Source organism: Centropristis striata, chromosome 20 (assembly GCF_030273125.1).
Source record: "Centropristis striata isolate RG_2023a ecotype Rhode Island chromosome 20, C.striata_1.0, whole genome shotgun sequence".
In the NCBI taxonomy this organism is placed as follows: Eukaryota; Metazoa; Chordata; class Actinopteri; order Perciformes; family Serranidae; genus Centropristis; species Centropristis striata.
This window is the reverse complement of record NC_081536.1, coordinates 17757334-17778444: the sequence shown is the minus strand read 5'-3', so window position 1 is coordinate 17778444 and position 21111 is coordinate 17757334. Positions and strand designations below refer to the sequence as shown.

Here is a 21111-nt window from a genome sequence, read left to right as displayed (position 1 = left end):
TGAGCATGGCATGAAACAAGACCAGACCCACGGGCTGCACAACCTGATTATTTCAGAAATGGTCGAGTCCTGTTAAGTTCGATTAAAGTCCCACTGTGAGATAACTCAACTGGTCTTGGTTGAGTCCTGTTGTTTACTGAGCAGGGCCTCCAGTAAACGGAGCTTCGCTTTGAGGTTCTTGTACTGGCAGTACTCCTCCGCCATCGGCCCACGGTCCTCCTTCTGACAAATCCTGTTAATGATACACATGGAGGGAAAAAACACAAGGCTTCAGTAAAGACTTCTTTAGTTTCAAGCGACCTGCAGCAGCTTCCATAACTGGTTGATAGTCCCTATGTTGCCTTACTCAGATAGCTTTGTACAGTGTGTATTGTAATCAAAAACTTACTGTATTTACTTTGGAGGACTAACATGTACAGTACAAAGGATGTGTACAGTTCAGAGCAAACGTCTAACTCTTCGTCTCTTTCCTGAGCTCTCTGTGCTGTATTACTGTTAAGTGAGTGTGCATTGCACTGTCGTACCATTACAATGGAATTTCTTTTGTGGGTGTTTTTTTCTTTGTTTTTCACAAGGCATTGTTGAAAACCAAATGTTCCAAGTTTATTAAAAGACAAAATAAAATTCAAAAGCCAAGTAGTTTGGAAGTGCTAGGTGTGCGTGTGCGTCATTTGTGTTTGAATGTGTGTGTGTGTGTGTGTGTGTGTGTAACCTTACCTGCCAGTTTGCATGTAGAAATGCTCCTCAAACTCTCGCAGCGCCTGGTGAAGCCTCCGCTTCTCTAACCGTGCCATCCTGAGGTGATCCAGTAATTCTGGTCTGTCAGGAAAGAATCAAAGACTGTCTTAGATATTTAAACCTCTTAAAACCCACCTGTCTGCAGGTGCTAAGCTTCTTCCTTTACATATTTATTTATTTTACTGCATATACCTCTTTTAATACACATTCTATAGTTTTTTTTTTAACTATAGTTTATAGTAATTTTATAAAATCCCCTAAAAGTGGGTGTTTAAAATGTCTGTATGTAACATGTTCACTTTAATGGAAAAGCAAATAGTTCAAAGCAAAAGGATGCGATTTGAAAAAGCTGCTTTAAAAATCTAAATTTCCTGTAGTTCATAATGACAAGATCTATTTGACTCAGACTAATTCTGAATGGTAAAATAAATTCACACAATAAAGCTGTTGATGCCACACACACAGTACCTGGAAGCTTCATGCAGTGTTGCCATGGTGATGATCTGTGGCTGGAAACACTTCACCTCCTCCAGCGGGGACACCAGAGGTGTTTCAGACGTTTCAGGAGGCAGCTGCAGCGACTCATCTGAAGACAGACACCTGGGAGACCTCAGCCGGAGCGGCTGCAGCCTGGGGCTTCGCTGTTTGGGACGCTCTTCATCAGAGCCCTCCTCTTCCTCCTACATACACACACACACACACACACAGGTATCATTAATCTGTTATAGTAAAGTCCTTTTTAACTCTATTTAGCCTGCTGGGAATTACTTATAGAATGGTATGGTTTATATTTCAAGTTATTACTTACTAGTTTATTTCATTTGCTTAATAAACTGAGAGGTCTTGCAATAGTTTGTTGTATCTCTCTTATGTGACCACTAGAGTACAGCAGAGTGACACTCTTCTGTATGCCATGGTCAGTTTTATCCACGAGTGAAATATAGATATTTCATGAATCTTTTATTTAAATTCAGTATGAGATTTGAGGTTTACTCACAATGGTGGTGATGACTGTTGCAGCAGCAGAGGAATGCAGCAGCTGCTTGACTAGACGGTACCGATCATAGAAAGGCTTCATCAGAGTCCGCTCCTGCCTGGTACTCTGAAGACATAAACAGAAACCACTTTGTTATTGGTGGTTATATAAGAGTATAAAGAAAGAGAAACCAGTGAGATAAGGACAAAGAGTTGGATGAAATTACTTTTTATGAATTCAACACCCTATGACCCAAAATGTATGAATATCTATTGAACAAAATCCTCAATTTGAATAAAGGGATTCATCAGATTAGGTTACTGTATTTTTGAATACACTAACTTGAGGGTCATTTTTGGACATCCCAAAATATGTTGTTTTTCAGTCATTCCTGGAAATATTTTTGTATGTATCAACAGACTATAATTGACCCATTTTAAGCATATTTAAGCAATTTAAGCAAGCATTTAAGCAATTTTAAAATTTGACCTTTTTGGACAAAAATCAACATACTATAGTATAACTTTTTTTTAAGGGGGGGAAATTTTCAACAGACTATAACTGACCGATTTGAAGCATTTTTAGGTATTTTAAATCAATATTTTTGAAGGTGTAATCATCCTTGGACATCTCATAATATGGTGTTTTTCTGTCTTTTCTGGCCATTTAATCAACTTTCTTTAAAGAACAGAATATTTTATGAAATAAAAACATTGTGTGAATTGGGGGAATGCGAATTATGTTTATAATTTTTCTTTGAATCACACGAGTGGGAAACAATTCTACACCGCCACCACTGAAATGTAAAATATTGTATAATGCTAATAATATTTGTCGCCTAATCTTTATCTGCAACTGTGCAGAATAACTTGGTTTAAACAGAATAAATAGACAAGCATTCAAATGTTGATTAAGAATTTAAATGTCAACTTTATAACTGATGATGAAGCTTGAAACTGTTGGGTAAAGCCCAACACATAATGGAGTCGTCCAGGCTGTTCTCACCGGTCTTCCGTGCAGATTTTCAAAGTACAGCAAACACTTCTGCAGGCTGGTCTTCTCCATAGTCAACTGGAACTGGGACATATCCTGCACATACAGGGAGAGTGAGAACATTTATTATCGTGAAGCTCTGTTCAGTTACACACAGATTATCCCAGCCAGCCTGTAGAATCAGAGCTCCAAACCTGTATTACAGCATGTGTGTTTTGTGAAAGTGTTACCAACCTTAACGCTGTCAGGCAGGCCCAGCTCTCGCCGTCTTTCCTTCAGTCTGTTGGTTATAATGTTGACCGTTTCCTCCATGTTTGGCTTGTTGTTGCTGTTGTTGTTAAGTTGCTGCAGTTCAGTCTCTGTTAGTGCTGCCTCCTTCTGGTCTGTGTTGGTCCTGCATGTTTCAGACGACGAGTTTGAGTTTCTCTCCCCTTTCAGACCCCCTTCTGATTGTCTCAGCTTCATCTCTAAAGGAGGAAAATATAGTGACATGAAAACAGGGCCCACCTAATCTAAAATGTGGAGATTGGTTGTCCAGTAAACATGTTGGTGTGGCAGCAATACTTCAGTGATGGAAAGCAATTCAGTACTTATTGAAGTACTGCTGTTATATTTAGTTTTCAGGCACACGTACATTCTTTATATTTTACTCAATTACATTTATTTGACAGCTGTAGTTACTTTTCAGATAAGGATAATTTTACATTAACAGCAGAACTTTGTTTTTCTTTTCTACTTGATTAAAAAGTCACAACCCCCCAGAAATTATCTTGTGACTCAGATACCAAAACACTCAACCAAAACCACAACAAAACTAGCTGAATATAATGCATCATTATTAACAACCTAATAATGTCATATCATAAAATGTCAGTTACAGAGGTCATTTTCTGCAGAATGACTACATAAATAGGATTTTAGGTCCTTTAATGCAATCTGAATACATCTTTCACCACTGCAATCATTAATTCATGTGTTTGAGTGTGTGTTCATGGTTATGAAACTGACCTTTAAGCTGCTTGCGACTCTTGATTAGCTCCTTCATCAGTCTGGCCACTTCTGGATGTGCAGTCTTGTCGTTGTGGGCCGGCTGAACCAAAAAAACAAGACAATCAAAGTTACATCACTGACAGAGCGGTTTCTCTGTGTGATTAGTTTAAACATCATTGCCCCTGCTATGTGGCTCCAAAAATACTAGTCAGTACACATTTAAACGACAAAATATCATAATTTGCACAAAAATGTGTTTTCCAAATATATTATTTTTGATAAATGATATTTATTAACTTTTATTTAGTGAGTTTTAATCATGTTTTTTAAGATTAATGTGCAATATTCATTCATACAGTTCAACTGGATTTAAAAAACAACTAGGTTATTAAAAAAACATGACTAACACATTTAAATGGCTCTTATACAACATATTTTTTCAAATTAATGTTAAACCTTAAACTGTGCTTCTTCTTTGTGAGTGTTATTTGCTGACTAGTCTAAGTTTTAAACTTATATGAAATCAGTGGTTAGGAACATCCCTGTTCACAGGTTTGGGTGACTTCTAATTTTACCAACATTTTGGTTCTGTAGCAACCAGTTTACCAAGGATCCATCGTACAACAAAATGTAATTTTTTCAATGCACCAGAAGAGGGAGTAATTCACTTTAGTATGAGGTTTGAGGTAAGCATCCACAGCATCATTTTAGAATCACAAATTATCAGCCAACCAGATATGCAGACACACACACACACCCACACATACAGAAGAAAAAAATAAAAAATAAAATCTGTCTCATGGCTCTGTGAGAGCTGGTTATTGGCTTTGGAAAAAAGGTTTCACCCTCTGAGGCATTAACTTCCAATCCAATCACGGAACAAGAGAATCCAGCTGACCGAGCAGCTCTCCCTCACCTTATAGTGCCTTTCCTGCTCAAAACGCTCCTCAAAGCGCCTGATCCTCTTCCTCAGGGTGTGAATGTGTCTGTTGAGCACTGAGATGGACACAGAGCCCTCATCTGGCTCTGCGTGGACACTGCTGCGAGCCCTGGAGACAGAAAGACACATATATCACCTAACAACATTAAGAAATCCTTCACTTTGCATCTGTATGGATCAGTATCACGATCATTTCAAAGCACAAGAACATTTATGACCATCTCATCTTTGAGCCACTTGTCCGAAAATAAAGATAGTGAGGAAACAGTTGTCTTACATGCGTATGTGCTGTGAGCACGGTGGAGAAGGGGCTGTATCAGGGTCTAGGTTGTAGCGCAGGCTGTGACTGAGGTTGGGGCAGCGCGGCGAGGGAACGGGGCAGTCACTCATTGTAAAATGAGAGAGTAGCGGGCTGGTTTTAGGGCCTGGTGGGCTCAGCAGAGTGTCACATCGTGAAATCCCCTCAGGAAGACTGGAAGTGGAGAGAACTGGACTGGACTGAGGCGATGGGGAGTGAACTGTAAGAGAGTGAAGAAGGACAAAATATCAAATTAAATATCTAATAATTTTTTACTAGTTTTCATTTGAATGTGTTCATTTTACCCAAACCATTTTGGCCTGCAACTGACATTTTTTTATTTCCTTTGGTGTGTGTGTTCTCTGGGCTTTTCAAAATGAGTCAGACAGTTTGGCTGAAAATTCAGATTTAAAAAAAAAAATTTTTATCTAGTCTTTGGACATATGGGGAAAAAACTGTAGTCCTAAGCCCTAGGAATCAGTATAGTATGTTTGGAAAATGGCTCAGAAATCTCAGCAACTACAAGCAGCACAAACACATATTTGGTATCTATAAACTAATAACAAGCTGAATTATAGTTATGAACACATATACAGTGCAAAAAAGCTTCATGTGGAAAACAGTTATTAAACACAGTATTAACATTTTTCCTAATAAAAAAAATCCCAAGCTTTCACAATTGATAAAAGTGTGATTTTTTTATGTGAATTTTAAAGTTGTACTGATTTTACTGTTATTTGCACAAAATATGTCCATACCAGACTTCAAGACTTTTGACCAATCAGTTGTTCTGATTGGTCTAGATGTTTTTTGTTTTTCCTTATCATACTAAATAAAGTCTTGGGGCAGAGATTGGGCAGAGATTACCATGGGACAAAATGAGAGATTTGAGAGGGGGAGAAAAAGAGCAGATGGAGGAGGTAGGTAGAAAACAAGAAGCAAGGGAGAGAAAGAAAGGTAGACAAATAGGAAAGGAAAGGACTATTCACGCTACTCAGATGCAATATCTTTCCTGGGGAAAAAAAAATGTTTCCGTCTGTGACACATACAGTAAACAACACATCTGAATGTGTTATTTTCTAGTTGTTATAATGTCTACGATTAAAAATCACTTCCTTGCAATATTTAGCCAGAACAAAGACGTGAAACTAAAGGATAGGAAGAAAAAAATGTAAACAAAATCTACATAAGCGTCTTGATGTCAAAAATATTATACATCATTAAATTTATACCAATTCATCATTTCACAGACTGCATTGGACAGTGAAGCATCGTACCTTTGTGCGCTGATACTCAACTTATCAAGAAAAATAGACACACCCAGCTCTGGGAAACGATGAAGCTCAGAGCTCGTTGTCAACATTTATTGGGCTTTATTTACCTTGCACCAAAGGAATAACAGCAACTAGGACGATGCTCTGAATGAGAACAGACTGTAAATTATGTACTTTAAATAATGGCACTAATACTGTATATATAAAGTGTGGTTCCTGGACCGACAGGGTGATGTGTTTGATTCCTAATGAGCCCCAAAGCTAAGCAAGTATTGTACCGTGGGGGGCTTTAGACATAATTATATGTTGATGATAAATCAAAAATAGATCAATTAAATGAATTGGCAAAGAGCTTTAAAACCCTGAATAGATATTTAACATTAAAAGTTCAGAAATCGGTATATCAGCACTTCATTGCGATTGACTTACCAGGATGTGATGAGTCGAGTTGATCCTGAGCTGGTGGGGGTGACGGCGAGTGAAGAAGCAGCTTGTGGGTCAAAAACAGGCTCTGCTCTTCGGCGGAAAGAGGCTGCTGCTGGGTAGGTAGGTTATCCTGAGCTTGGGGGTCTTGTGGTGCAGGCAGGGTTCCCAAGTCAGCCTCCAAGGCTTGTAACTTGAGGGAGGGGCTCTGGAAACAGAAGCAGAACATGGCTTCAGGGATGCAGACGGACAGCGATGGGAGAAGTCAGAAGGATGTGTCGTGGTTTGCACCGAGGGAGTCTTCACATGCTGCTCAGGAATCTTGAGAAGTCTTGTAAAAGCGTTTTACTCTCCCCTATGAAAATAAATATTCTGCCACTGAAGCGTGGTTGGTCAGAGAGTTGCAGAGTGAGGTGAGATGAGTGGTTGTCCTCCTGAGTAAGGAATGAGTCAGAATACAGAATATAGCTTTGTGAGCAGGCTGCTTTCGCGAGTGGCTGAAGTGCGAGGAACAAACTTCTCAAAAAGCGAATCTTTGAACCTCCGAGGTTTCCAGGCAGCTAAAAAAGCAGCACATGTGAGGTGGTGCGTATTTTCAGTAAACAGACTTCCCTCTGCTGCAGCTTGCCAGCGCAGCATTCAACCAGCTCGACGAGAACCCCACTGAGTTTTTGTCAGTCAGTAAGTGGGATTCCTATCGTGCATCAACATAAAAACGTGGGATCCCTGATGAGCAACACACTGTAATTCCAATAGCAGTATCGCTGTGATGCTCAGATCACCTGCTCGTTTGTGGGTGTGTGAGTGTATGAGAGTACAGCTTTCCCCGAGAGAGAATCCCTAAATCCACATGGTTTTCCTTCTGACCAGCATTCCCGGCACTCCTGCTGTTGAACTGCCTCCACATGGATTATTCATCATGCACAGAAGAAGGGGGTGGCGGGAATACCGCTCCTGTTGGTGCGTGTGCTGTGGGTGTGTGCGACAGGGAGGAGAGAGGTACTGTATATGACGAGGCGTTTCCACAGCAACGTTGTCAGACCGAGCTAAGGAGTCTATTTGATGGACGTGCAGGGATTCACGTAACTGGTTGCCTCTGTATGTGTGTTAGTGGGTGTATATGCACTGAATTCTGATGCACAGAGAAAGACAAATGTAACTAAGGTGCACCAAATATATCCTGAGCTCCGTGGGAAGGTTGGAATATAATGCAGATGTCAATCGGGGATATTTTTGTTAATTTAGGTTCTCTGACATCATTCTCAGCATCAGCAGCACACCCTCCTTTCACACCCTCCTCGGCTGTTCATTCATAAAAAATAAAAAAAAACTGCTCTGTGCGTCACACAGAGGAGGTGGAAGGATGGAAGGGAGAGGAAGGAGTGAGGATATTGTTGCTGAAGCATAACACCCACAGGCAAGCAAGCTCACACGTCGCAATACACACACAGGTGGGCACATAAACACACAAGCGTACGAATACACACAATCACTGGAGGTATCAGCGGTGTCAAGTGTTAATTTGTGTATCTAAAAAGACTGCAGGGAAGGAGAACTTACGTCACGCCTGTTGTTCCTGACCCTGCAATCATTGTGTCCGTCAGGAGAACCACTACATCCTCCTCCTCTTCTCCCCTGAAGGAACAGACAGCACACGCACTGATGAAGTCTCATTGCTTGAGCCCACTTACTGACACAAACTCACACACCTACATGTACATGCAAAAATTAGGTTACAATGGCAAATATAGCAAGTTTTATTTTCCTGGAGAGATAAAAAAGAGTTTCTCTTACAAAAGTCAAGACCAATATATTTGAAAGTTCAGTTTGGATAGCAATCCCCCTTTTTCATTATCGTACAGCTGTGTGACTCAAAACTCAAAAGAGTATCCTGAGTAATTTGTTAGCTATTTCTACAAAAAATCTCTTTATTATTGGTTAAACTGGTAAGCCTGTTGTGTGTCGGTCCTGGTGTCAATATGTTTTATAAGGTTAGTTCACATTCACCAAACTAAACTGAAGCAGCATTAGACCAACAACTCCTTAGTTTTGCAAGGTAAAATTACTATTTTTGTCAAAGGACTCTGGCTTTGAAGAGGGGTTAAAAACCAGCCTTCATTTTCTCATCAGACAGGGCTGTTTGGTGGCAAGATAAAGCAGTGAAAAGATTCTAAATATAGTCTAAACTTATACTGATTAGTTGTTTTTTGGTGGCTAAAATGTTTTTCTGCTGCCCTTGTCCACAGCTTTCTTACCTGTACTCCAGCATGCTTCTCCAAACAGGGGGCTTAACAACTGACATCTACTGTAGGTAACACACTGGATAAGTACCTCATACAACCCCACTTCAAAAAATTCAAACTATCCCTTTAAGGCGCTCTTTGAGTGGTGGTTTGTATGTGCATTAGTGCATTAAATTTTGCTAGCTCACAAGCCCAGGGCTATAAACTCGGACCTGGCTATCACAGAATGACTTAATTTAAATGGGAGCCTGTGGAAATGATTTGGAGATGGCAGCCATATGCTTCACAAAGGCCTGTTTACCTTCTCAGATTTTGTGGTTTTGTCTTCTGTCTTGTACTCTGTGCAGCACGGCATGCTGAAAAACAAAATCATGTCAACAACAGAAAAATACAATAACATTGCATTAAATATTAATTAACAAAACTGTTTAACAACACTGTTTTCCCATGGTTCACACTCCAATACACATTGCGCTCTGTCTGTATTCATAATCAGGAGTGTACCAAATGTGCTCACAGGCACAACTGCCCAGCGCTTTTTGTAGCGCTTCCTCTCACTTTGAGGCCAGACGGTCATCTGGCAATGCCATTAAGGTTATGGCTTATTCATGTCTGACACTAATGAGGCATAACTGAGAAGACCTATCCTGTGGCTCAGTATAAGCAGTGCAAACAAAAAGTCACCGTGCCACTATGCAAGGGTCGACCTAATCTAGCAAGTTGGTCGGCTCCACGTGAGCCCCTGTGGCAAGTCAGTGTTATTTGGACTGGAATCATATTAAAACCATGACTGTGAGCAGCACACTGCTCTGATAACCTACTTCTCAACTGACTGCAGGGCTGAGAGATGAGCTTAACTCAGATGAACCACGGAGCATCCAAAGGAATCAGATAAAAATTAATTCTGAAACAATTTAACTGCTCCAAAATTACTGACAAAGCCCCTTTGTTAATGGCTCTTCTTTTTGACTGAAACTGTGTTTGAACCTCAGTTATATTTCAAATACCTGATCTGAAATAGTGTCTAACCCTAACCCTAAAATGAAGACAATAATATTTTTATGTGTGTGTCAAGCCCAGTGAACAAAAAGTTGCTGCTATAAAACCAGTACAAAGCAGAAACAAAAGGAGGAAAACACAACTGCAACAAAATGTCATCTTGTGTAGTCTTCACGCAGAAATGCTCCTCTCACCTCTCTGTGTGCTGAGTTTGGATGTTGCTCTGTGATTCACTGGCTATGCAGCAGTCTGAAACAGTCGATTTCTGGCCTGCATCAGTGGAAGCCTGAAAAACATTTCGGTCCTTGGTATATAACCATCCAATCCCACGTTGGGCTAAAATATTTCATACTTTAAGCATTAAAACATAATTGTGCTAGTCAATTAATTTTAACACTACTTTCACAGTCACCTGCTGTCTGTAATCTACCACAGTTTTATACATGTAGAAACAAGATCACAGAAACAAACAGTTCTCCCTGAATGATATTCACAGCTGGAGATGTTGAGTGCTAAGAGAAAAATGTGAAAGAAAGGAAAATAAACAAAATAAGAGAAAATGAAACAATGCACACCATTGAAAAGTCATCTTTGATGGGCGAGGAAGATGTCCATCTATTATCTATCTCTTCTTCCCTTTTCTCATTTGAAATTGAGGTGAAAGTTGGCGTCTTGTGCTGTGAAAAGGTCCTGTTGATTAAAAAAAAAAAAACCCCACACAAATTAAACTGAGAAGTTACACAAATCTTAACTGTTAATGAATATGTACTGTAAGTTTGAGGTTTGAGGAGAAAGTGAAGGGGTACATTTTTTCTTGTCTTGCGCTCACCCTTGTGTGGTACACTCCGACTCTGGTGGCCCCCCCCGGAGAGTTTGGGATGGTCTGCTCTGGTGCAGGTGTTGCTCTGGCCCGGGGTCAGAGGGGGAGGAGGGCACACAGGCCGTCCCTGTGCTGTCACCGCTCTGCTCCAGAGCCTCCTGGTCTGGAATCAGCTTCTGAATGTCAGCGTTGACGTCAGAGCTGGTTTCACAACCCTGCGCCAGTGTGTCAGGACTGTGGAGGAGACACAAAGAGAAAGAGTGAGATCGATGGAAGGGTGCACACACACAGGAGGAGGTGAGGAGAGAAGAAAACAGTACTTTCTAATGAGGCACCATTTATGACATATTTAAAAGATATAAATATCATAACTTAATGGATAATAAATAAATTACAATCCTGTTCTCCCGCGACAAATGTTGACACAATACTTTATGGAGTTCTTACAATAATTCATCAAATATTTGAATAAGTAAATTAATTATCAATAAATACATTTTGGTCAAGATATTCAATGGCCCTTTTACCAGAAGGTCATGGTCCTGAAGAATTAAAGGGCTAGCTTACAGACAGTATCTAGTGTTTCAAAGCAAATGGAGAAGGATACTGCAAGGTAAGGGGATATTTCACAATCTGGCAACCAAAAAATATTTTTTTCATTTTTTTTGTATGGTTATTCTGAGCTGTAAAGCATATATATATATATATATAGATAGATAGATTTATCGAAAATTGATACTATTTTTTTTTTTTAAACCAACATATATAATCATATCATCAAATCATAAACTCTTATGAAAATGTGGGGCAAAAATGCTAAAGAGAGAGACTAGAGTATCATAAGTAAAATTCCCCAATATGGTGAAAAATTACAACAATATTATTGTGATAAATGTAGTGCATTTGAAAGTACAATATTTGCCTCTGAGATGTAGTGGACTAGAAGTATAAAGTAGCATAAAATGGAAATACTCAAGTGAAGGACCAGCAGCACAAGTACAATACTTAAGTAAATGTACTTGATTACATTACACCACTGTATCCATGTTATAACAGTGCAAATGTTTGTAAAATCTAACACAAAAATGTAAAGTGTATCAGTCTGCATCACAGGGCTAATGAGTTAAGGCTGGAATGTCCAACAATGAGTCCCTGAGAAAACTGCTGTCCTATGCACCAGGTAACATCCGGCAGGTCCTGGGATCAGTTGTGCTTAATCTAATGCTACACTATGACACGTCCCATGAAGCTCTAATGAGCTGCTCCCAGCAAAAACAAGCACAACTGATTTGCTGCGACATCACATGAACCAAAAACAGCACATCAGTCACGTACTTGCTGAAAGCGGGGTATGACTTCAGAGCTGTAAGCTGCAGCAGATGGGTCAGTACAGCAAAACACTAATGTTAGCTGCTGAGGCTATTATCAAAGCACGAGCCAAGCAGACAGCAGCGTGCATTATGATCATGGATTACTTTTCTGCTTCAAGTTTCCCTGCCTCAAATAATCTCCATCATAACAGAGCTTGAGATCAAAATAGACCAAACTCTGCACGGAAAACTAGCAAAGAAAGGCAAAAACTGCAGTCAGCAGTTTAACGCAAACATGGCTCATATGCAAGACACACATATTAGCCCCTGTTAATCAAATCACACATTTCTTCACATGCAGATAACAGCATTGTTGACCCCAGCTTTAAAACAACTTAATGTCTGTCCTGTGTCGAAGACCATTCTACATTATCTCACTCACTTGTGGAGGGCTGGAGACCCATGGTTGTTGCCACTGATGCTGAAGCAGATGAGACAAGAAAACATCCTTTGCTGCCAAAACGTCTAAACTCACTCTAGTATACTGATCTAAGTTTGACAGTGAACAGATTGCTGCTCTGGAAGGACAGAAAAGCCAAAGACGCAAAGAAAAGACTGCACAGATGATGACTACTTGATGGTCACAACACAAATGACACCCAAAGGCAGAGAGCTCACCCACCCCTTTCAATTACCGGTGCTCAAACACACAAGCACACATACACACACAAATATCAACTCACAAACAGCTGCACTTAGTCATATTTGGGTTGCAAAGGGGTGTAAAATTACCGGTACAGTCAATTTACAGAAACTTTCCATGGGAAGTTAAGCTGGGGAATTTGGGAAATATTTGAAATAAGAAAAAACATTACTTTTCAACATATTTAATCAAGTTTTAATTATTTCAGTGAATAATCAATTCTTTCATGGAACCACAAAAACATGAATTTTGAGTTAAAAATTACTCCCCCCCCCCCCCCCCCCCCCCCCCCCCCAAAAAAAAAAAGTCCCATTCAAAACGTTAAATGAAAAAAAAAAAAAAAGAGCCCCTCTCCTCCAAAAGAGTCCCATTCAACATGTAAATTAATTGAACATGTGACGGAGGAATGCACAGTGCATAGGGCCTCAGCAAGCAGTGAGCTGTGTGCACGCACGTGATTAAGGAATAGCAGATATTCATGTGTACTTGCATTAAATCTGGTTGTTTTAGTCAAGATTATGCTAAAATACTATATTTAAGTTCCCTGTTAAGGGTAAACCCTAAGTTTTGTAAATGCCCTGTTTATTCCCATAAATTCCTGTTTATTCCCATAAATTCCCTGTTTATTCGCATAAATTCCTGTTTATTCGCAGAAATTCCCTGTTTATGCGATAAATTCCTGTTTACTCCTATAAATTCCCTGTTTATTCCCATAAATTCCTGTTTATTCACATACATTTCCTGTTTATTCCCATAAATTCCCATTTATTCCCATTCATTCCCAAGGAAAGTTTCCAATTTTGAAAATTATCACAACTCAACATAGCTGTAGCACTGTATATCGGTAGAAGTAGGCCATAGACACTAAGACAAGACAGCTCATACAAACTTTCAAATAAATACAATATAGATGCATACATTGACTTTCAAACACACCAGTTCAAACTAAGATATGCATTCAGAATTACTGATGAGAAGTTCAATATTGACTTTAAAACATGACCACAAATGAAGATTATTGATGTGTATGGACCAGCAAACCTCATTATAGAACATACATACTAGACTTGACCTATAAAAGGATAGATTTAGAAATATATTAAATTACCTATAAAAAAGTGACATTTATTGTAAAATAATATTGACGTGGATAGCTTACTAAAAACCCTCTGTGCTTTTTCTCAGAATTAAATCTTGTGTAACTGGTAAGAGACAGAAAACAGACACTTGTTTTGAAATCAAACCCTTTGTAGGTATAATTAGATTAGAATCAATATTGGACTGTGACGTTAGTGGGAAGATTAGGAGGTCCAGACATGGCCAGACAGAATAGCATGCAAATGCTGAGCAACAAATGTGGTTAAACGTTTGTGATAAACGTGGATCTTAGATCTAGAAAGACAGACAGTTGGAATGATGCAGCATCTTATTCTTGAGAAACAGATGAGAGTGGGAAGCTGTTAGATGAAAAGTGATTGATACTTGTTTGCTCTATGAATGCTAAAAGAACAAACACCTAGAAGCTGTGAGAACCCACTGAACTGGCATAGTATTTTTTCTACTTTGGCACTGACTGATTTTAAATCTTAGACTCTAATATCTTTAAGTGTCCACATGTCTGTGTTGTATGAAATGAGATGATGCGCCTGCAGAGGGCGCCTGATTAACATCTAGCGCCGCACCATTTGAAAAATATATGAAATTGCTATTATTTTTCATTGGGCTGAGTGATATGGCCAAATCTTCTATCCCAGTATAGGTTATTTCATTACTCAACTCAACAATACAATATAGCATGCTTCCTGGTAATTTCAATTAATAAATATATGTTAAATATATGAAACAACCACATGGCAAAGCCTAATTAAATATTTGACAAGTGAAAAGTACATTTTGTATTGAGTATTTTTCTATGGTTCGGTCTTTAACGTACAGCACCGGGTAGATGACGTAAATATTGCTGTAACGGAAGAATCTCTTTTAAAGATTTATTTTTATGTCTGTAGAATACACACTTATTGCAAGTCGCTTTGGACAAAATCGTCAGCTAAATGACATGTAATGTTATGTAATGTCATACAATTTGTAGGCCGGGACATCTCTGCAGCTTTATTCAGAATGGTATTTTGACACGTATTTGCCTTAAACAAACATTGCATCTCCTGTGATTTGGTTACTGCACTAATCCATATTATGATTAATTGTGTATTCTACATTCTATACAGATGAACATTTTGCTCTAGGCTACGCGGAGATATTGCCTCAGTGTCTGGTTTTTATTAAACAGGACGAGGATAAACTAACAGTCGTTTGGCAGGTGGGCAGCTGAATTAAGTGCATCAGCATGAGCAGTGGAAACAAACAAAGGGTTGTGTCTGTTCTTGTTCTCCTATGCAAAGACCTGGAAGGCCACTAACCGTTTACCAGCTGGAGACACACACACACACACTGCACATGTCATGCCACCTGTTGAACCTGTACAGCTACATCTACTGATGACTGCTCTCGACACGTGTAAGTAGTTAAATTACAGTCGGGCCAGTATGACATCTATCTGTCACACTGCTGCCTTTAAAAATTCCTGCGACCTTCATATCAAATGTTGCTAGTAGTTCAGAAGGATTTTATTACTAATACCTCGTGCTTGTTGCCAAATAACCTCTGCATTCACCAAATAAACAGAATCACACAGCATGTCTCCTTAAAATGACATCTTTATCTCCATTAGCTTCAAACAGAACTCTCATCCACAGATAAGCACAAATTAAGATGCCAGATACACAACTACCACATACATGGCTAAGAGCCACAGAATTAATCAGCGAGTGCACGTGAATGCCATGTCCCATGCTGACTAGAGGGGGACAAAAATAGAAAATATATAAATGTAATGTGATGTCTGCAACCTTGTGGCAACCCACATTCACAATTTATAAATAGCAAAGCACAGTAGCCTCCAAGTTCTGAGCGGGAAAAAGTTCCCCACAAGCAGATGGCAGCCAGAATGTTGATTCTGTCTGAGGGACCAATTTGCCATTGTTCCACTTCTCTGCTCCTTCAAGAAGCAAACAGCGATGCTATTTTTTACTTGCCATTAGTCTGAAGTCAGCTGTACAAGCAACAACACTTTTTTTCCTGATGACTACAGATACTGGGTGTCACGCTTTCTATTTTTGACTTCCATAAACATGAATGAAAAAGACCTCCAGAGATTGGCCTTAATTTGCTGTGAATGACGTCTCAGCCTTATTATCAATCACACAACCACCAACCTGACAACTGACTCAATGATGCTGAATGCAGAGTGAGATTCCACAAGGGAAAAAGGTCATGTCCTAATTATTCCCCCTAGACAAGATATATAAAGGGAGAGGCCTGTGTTTACTCATACCACATGAATGCTAAGTGATAGTTTAACTGTAGTTCGATGAGGAAAAGATACAGTTGCATGTATATAACAAAGTATCTATCCATCTAGTGCAGTTACTAATACTAAGGTGATGACAGTACCTGTTGAGTTCACACTGCATCAGTAAAGCACTGGTCGCTGAGATGGAAGTGGTCTTTCCTTCCAACCTCTCAATACTATTCTGCTTGGAGTGACAGCTGCTGGACTGAACCTACCAAGGACAACAAGAGTAAATAAACACATACACACACCACTGTAGAGAGATAATAAAAGCTCAATGCATTGTTTGCATATCTATATGGATTTACTATATATAAAGTTCTTGGAAATTCTGTTTAAGACGTTTTAATACCACAGAGAACTCAATTTAATTTCGTTTTTTTATAGTCATTGCTGACAAAGGATGGCAAAAAGCCATGAGCCAAAAAGGCCTATAACTATTTATTCAGAGTATGAATTTATAACCATGCATCACATGACAATTTTGTCAGTACTTCAATATTTCCTAGTAATATCATTCAAAAATATTTAACAGAACCTGGAATCACGAGTGGTTAAGGTAGATAAAATGATTTGATGACGATGTAATCAAAATGACAGACCATGAAATTAAAACAATTACTTAACATTTAAGGGGAAGAAAAAATATATATGTTTCACCTCAAAGTGTGAAAGGGCAGAGAGAGTAGGAGGGGGAGGTGAGGAGGAGGTGATGGAGGTGGCCACTGTGTCCTCAGCTGGGATTGGAAAGAGAACGTTCTGATGCTTCAGAAGATGGAGCAACAGGGTGTTACACACACTCTGCTCCTCCAGTATCCGGGGTCCTGCAGGAACGCTGCATAAAGAAGAGATAGAGGAACAACACAGCGTCACTATTACAATGTATTGTGTATTCAAAATGGTCCTCAGTTCAGTGTTCTAACAAACACATTGGAAAAGGGTTCCATCTAGTGGAAGTATGCATGTACAGCAGTGAACTGAGATGAACTAGTCAGACTGCAAAAGGAGAGTCAAAATTTAACACCAAGGAAAATACATTTCCCAACGACCAAAATAAACAGTGAGGCTGTCAAAGCTTTTACAGCCTTGACATAGGCAGCTTCTTAAAAAATGAGATATATGCATGATGAATGTATTCTTGTTTTTATGTGGCCGGCAGGAGCAGCTTCAGTGATATTCGCCACCTGAGACTAAAATAGTCTCCACATGTTTACTTGGAATCTGCTTTATGTTTGCAACATGCCATGTTGTTGTTGACATCATCCTTTCAGTTTTTTTAGGATGTGTCTGATGTATACATGGAAAGGAAAGGTTAACATAGTGTACTCTCAGGGAAGAGAATGTGAGAAATTTGAGTATTAATAGAAGTATGTTAAGATGACGGGCAGGTCAATTGGAATGACAGGACAGAAGAAGGCTGCCACATGGATTACATAACAGACACATACGAGGGCAACAAGCTGTTAAGAGGCTTGGATGACAAATATGCATGTGTTATTGGGCGGGGGGCCAAAGAAGCTGTCACACATGGTGCATGGCAAAAACATGTGCTACCATGTCTGTCACACCAAGTCATTTAATCTGAGATTGATAGCAGTATTATTAAAATCTTGGAACAAGCAATGAAAAAGAACAGAGTACTAAAATGTGGATTTAAAACAATTTGCGGCTAAATAGTTGGTTTGTTCAGCTGGATATTGTTTTGCAGCATGCAACTCTCATTCATTCTATAATGTTTTTAATTAGAACCATTATACCCTTCCTTTCTTTCTCTGATGTTCTAATCCCTGTAGAAAAAGAAAAAATGTATAGGGCAACTCTCTGCAGCTACCACAACCCAAACCCACCCCCAACTTTTTCCAAGTCTCTGCAGCCAAGTCCACACCCCCTAACCAACTCTTCTTCCCCTAGCTATAATCATCTGACATTTTCCCCTCATGTGGAGAATTTTACTGCGTGACTAACAGTAAATTCCACTGACATGCCATTAACTTTTCGCAGAAAACAAGGCTGGCATAGATGGGACTGGAAGATCAAGGGATGTGGGGAGAATTAAAAGGGTGTTGGCTTCATAGAATTTGTCCCTTCCACTGTGGCAAAAACAATACAAGTCTAAATTTAAGCATGTCTCTCTAGAGATTGTGTTTGTTTACAGTGATGGCTGCATTCTGTAAACAGAAGGGGGGAAGCAACCGACAAAATCCTGATGACCTCTGTTATATCGGTCTGTCTCTTTGTGTGCCATACTCTACGTTATCAACCACAATCCACACCCATTTCCTCGAAGGGACAACCCCAACTCCACTCCAACTCAGTGGTGCAGCTGTGGAAAAATTGAGCAGAATTGGACCAGACACTTAGTATGTTGTTTTCATGACAAACAGACATCTGGATCTGACAAAGACAAGCTTTAAGAGACACCACAACCAGTAATTGTGAAGGGAACATTTGTGCTAGATTGAATGCTAGATTTTTCTTTATGATACTTTTCAAGGAATCCAGCTGTATCTCTCTTCAAAAGTGTGAAAACCAACATTTTAAAATGTCACTAAACTGTCTGCTCAGTATCAAAGTGTACCCAGGTTGTACTGCTTTGATTAGAGCGCCATCTTGTCCCAGTACAGGTCTTGATAGGATTTGAATGAGGCATTAACAAAAGCAACTTACTGAAATATACAAGGCCCGAAGATGGTCGCCAGATTTTCCACAGGCATGTGATTTGTTTGGCTATGAGCAGCCACTCTGCACAAGAAGTGGATGAGGTAAGACAAAATAGTGAGGTTGTCATCGGGGAGGTGGAAAAGGTTTTCTCTCAGAGACAGGTTCATCTCTACCTCATTTGTAGACCCTAAAAAGTAAGCAAAAATGTCAAACAGCTTAAAACACACTTGAATCACTAGTTTTTAGTATCTATGGATATACAATAACAAGCCTTAGATTTGTATTAGTTGGTATGTTAACATATTGGACACAAAGATGTGTTTCCCTTTGTAGGATACAAAGTATTGAAGAAGAAAAAAACGTACCAAGAAATACAAACAACAAGCACAAAGTTATATTTATTTCCCTTAAGAGTTTCTTGGCTCTCTAACCACATGGCCCAAAAAAACACATTCAAAATTATGACTCACTTCTAGTTACTGTAGCCTTTATTACCTCAGCCTCATAAATGTGTTATTCTTTAGGACATGCTCAATTACCTTGTTTTTCACCACACATTTGTTGGAAAACAAAATTGGCTATAGAATATGTAATTCCTTGAGGGATGCAGATACTTGCCAACAGCAGACCTAGTCTAAAAGATGTCCTACTTTGCCATTCTTTAGTCTAAGCAGTTTAAAGCTTGTACTGTAGCTCTGGGGAGCCCAGAGGTGCAGTGACATTTCGATTGAGCTAAAGTCCTATAACAGTATTAATTTAATCAAAAGTTAATGAAATTTGATCCCAACAGTGCCAGTACAACATGCTGTCCTAGTAGTACCTGTTAGGCCCAAAACCAGCTGTTTGCGCTGCAGCTCAGGAACTAGAGGGGAGGGCAGTTCCCGAAGGAAGAGTTTTAGGAGCGAGGCCGCTGTGGGGACATCTGCCTCATGCTCGAGGTCCACCCTCTCTCCATGGTCCCACCGCTGCCTCAGCTGCCTAGTCCGCACCACCGAGCCACACAGGCGGAACAAGCCTCTGTGATGCATTCCTGCAACAACAAACCAGAAGAATCAGAAAGTCAGTGCACATACAGGTGAGAGAGCAAGATAAAGATGCTAGGATGCTCCTCAATTACCATTCTTATCCAGGAACTCCACCACGTCTCTTAGAACAACTGGTATTCCGCAGATCATCTGCCCATCCTCTCTCAGTGTTTCAAAGGCAACACCAAACACACACCTCACAGACAGTTCAGGCTGTGAAACCAGGGTGGGAACAGTGGGTTCGGGGCTGACTTTAGCACTGGTTCTCAGGATTCTCACTGAAGAGGCATCAGTCTGCATGAAAACGGGACATGCAACAGCTAACTCAAATACACAATTAAATGGTCCCTTAATTAACTTACTATAGTTACATTCCTGTATGGCCAGATGTGATTTTAAACAAGTGGGGACAGCCTGTCATCTCGTGATCCTCCCCCATCCTAAACATGCTTATATAAGATCTAAAAGGTATCCACTTTATTATTATTATCTATTTATAGGACTTAATATAAAATTTGACAATAAAACAAAAAAATAATGCTTTCATTCCATTCATTCATACACACATTCTACAAAAAACATGTGCCAACATTTATACCATATAATCATATACTCATAGCCAGTATATATATAATACTGAAATGGGACAAACAGTGCTCATTGATATTATTGCATGATACTAAATATAAGTTATGGCACATGTTTTACAATGGGGTTGCTTTCAATTCAGAGCTCGTTATTGTGATGGCTTTAATGGGATAGAACGGTTCAGAAATCTTGTGGTGAGTGTTGTGATGGACCTGCAAACTGCATAATATCTCCCTGTCACAACAACAGTAAGCATTTGCTGTCTTTTTTGTGTGGTTTCTTGATATAATACTTTGAAAGAGGTGCTCTGCGGATTGTTTCCCTAATATTAACAGGTAAACAACAGATTAGGCAGTCAACTCGAAAACACCGAAGGTTGTAATAATATATAGTTAGCATAACTATACCCTTAGCTATCGTTCAACTTACACAGAGCGATACTGAAGCGCTTGCTCCCATTTTTCAGCTCACCGAACCGGGGCAACTTTCCATTTTTCAACGGTAGAGGTATTTTTCCCTCCTCGACTCGATGCTCCGCTGTCAGAAACTCTCGGAAAGTCCGACACAAGACGAATAATTACCGCCATCATATTTGCATCTTTGCGTTAGGTTTGTAATCAGTGGAAAAACACCGTTAAAATGGAGCAGAGTTAGCTAGCTTACTTCCAACCGAAACGTTAGCTCCCTGGAAAATTGTTTATGTTTCTAGTCACGTGACACG

General features: G+C 39.5%; 1 protein-coding gene across 1 annotated transcript; it reads right to left on the bottom strand.

Annotated features, from left to right (window-relative positions):
- Window positions 1-101: 101 nt before the first annotated feature.
- Window positions 102-21072, bottom strand: LOC131993492 (protein FAM13A-like). The gene is made up of 21 exons (XM_059359428.1): window positions 20820-21072; window positions 19895-20096; window positions 19598-19807; window positions 18784-18964; window positions 16777-16951; window positions 16218-16327; window positions 10704-10928; window positions 10450-10564; window positions 10069-10160; window positions 9177-9231; window positions 8193-8267; window positions 6639-6840; window positions 4915-5155; window positions 4614-4746; window positions 3716-3797; window positions 2942-3174; window positions 2720-2803; window positions 1736-1840; window positions 1207-1418; window positions 718-819; window positions 102-232 (listed from the first exon to the last, which is right to left on the bottom strand). The coding sequence occupies exons 1-21, from the start codon at window positions 20847-20849 to the stop codon at window positions 106-108; spliced, it is 2991 nt and encodes a 996-aa protein (XP_059215411.1). The 5' UTR covers window positions 20850-21072; the 3' UTR covers window positions 102-105.
- Window positions 21073-21111: the final 39 nt, after the last annotated feature.

Bases quoted from the DNA above. Each gene is read 5' to 3' on its own strand.
- LOC131993492 (XM_059359428.1), bottom strand. From the start codon at position 20,849: ATGGGAGCAAGCGCTTCAGTATCGCTCTGT. The intron at 10,565-10,703 runs GTGAGCGCAAGA...TTTAATCAACAG, and splicing joins TCGGAGTGTACCACACAAGG to GACCTTTTCACAGCACAAGA. The intron at 1,841-2,719 runs GTGAGAACAGCC...TTATGTCTTCAG, and splicing joins AAAATCTGCACGGAAGACCG to AGTACCAGGCAGGAGCGGAC.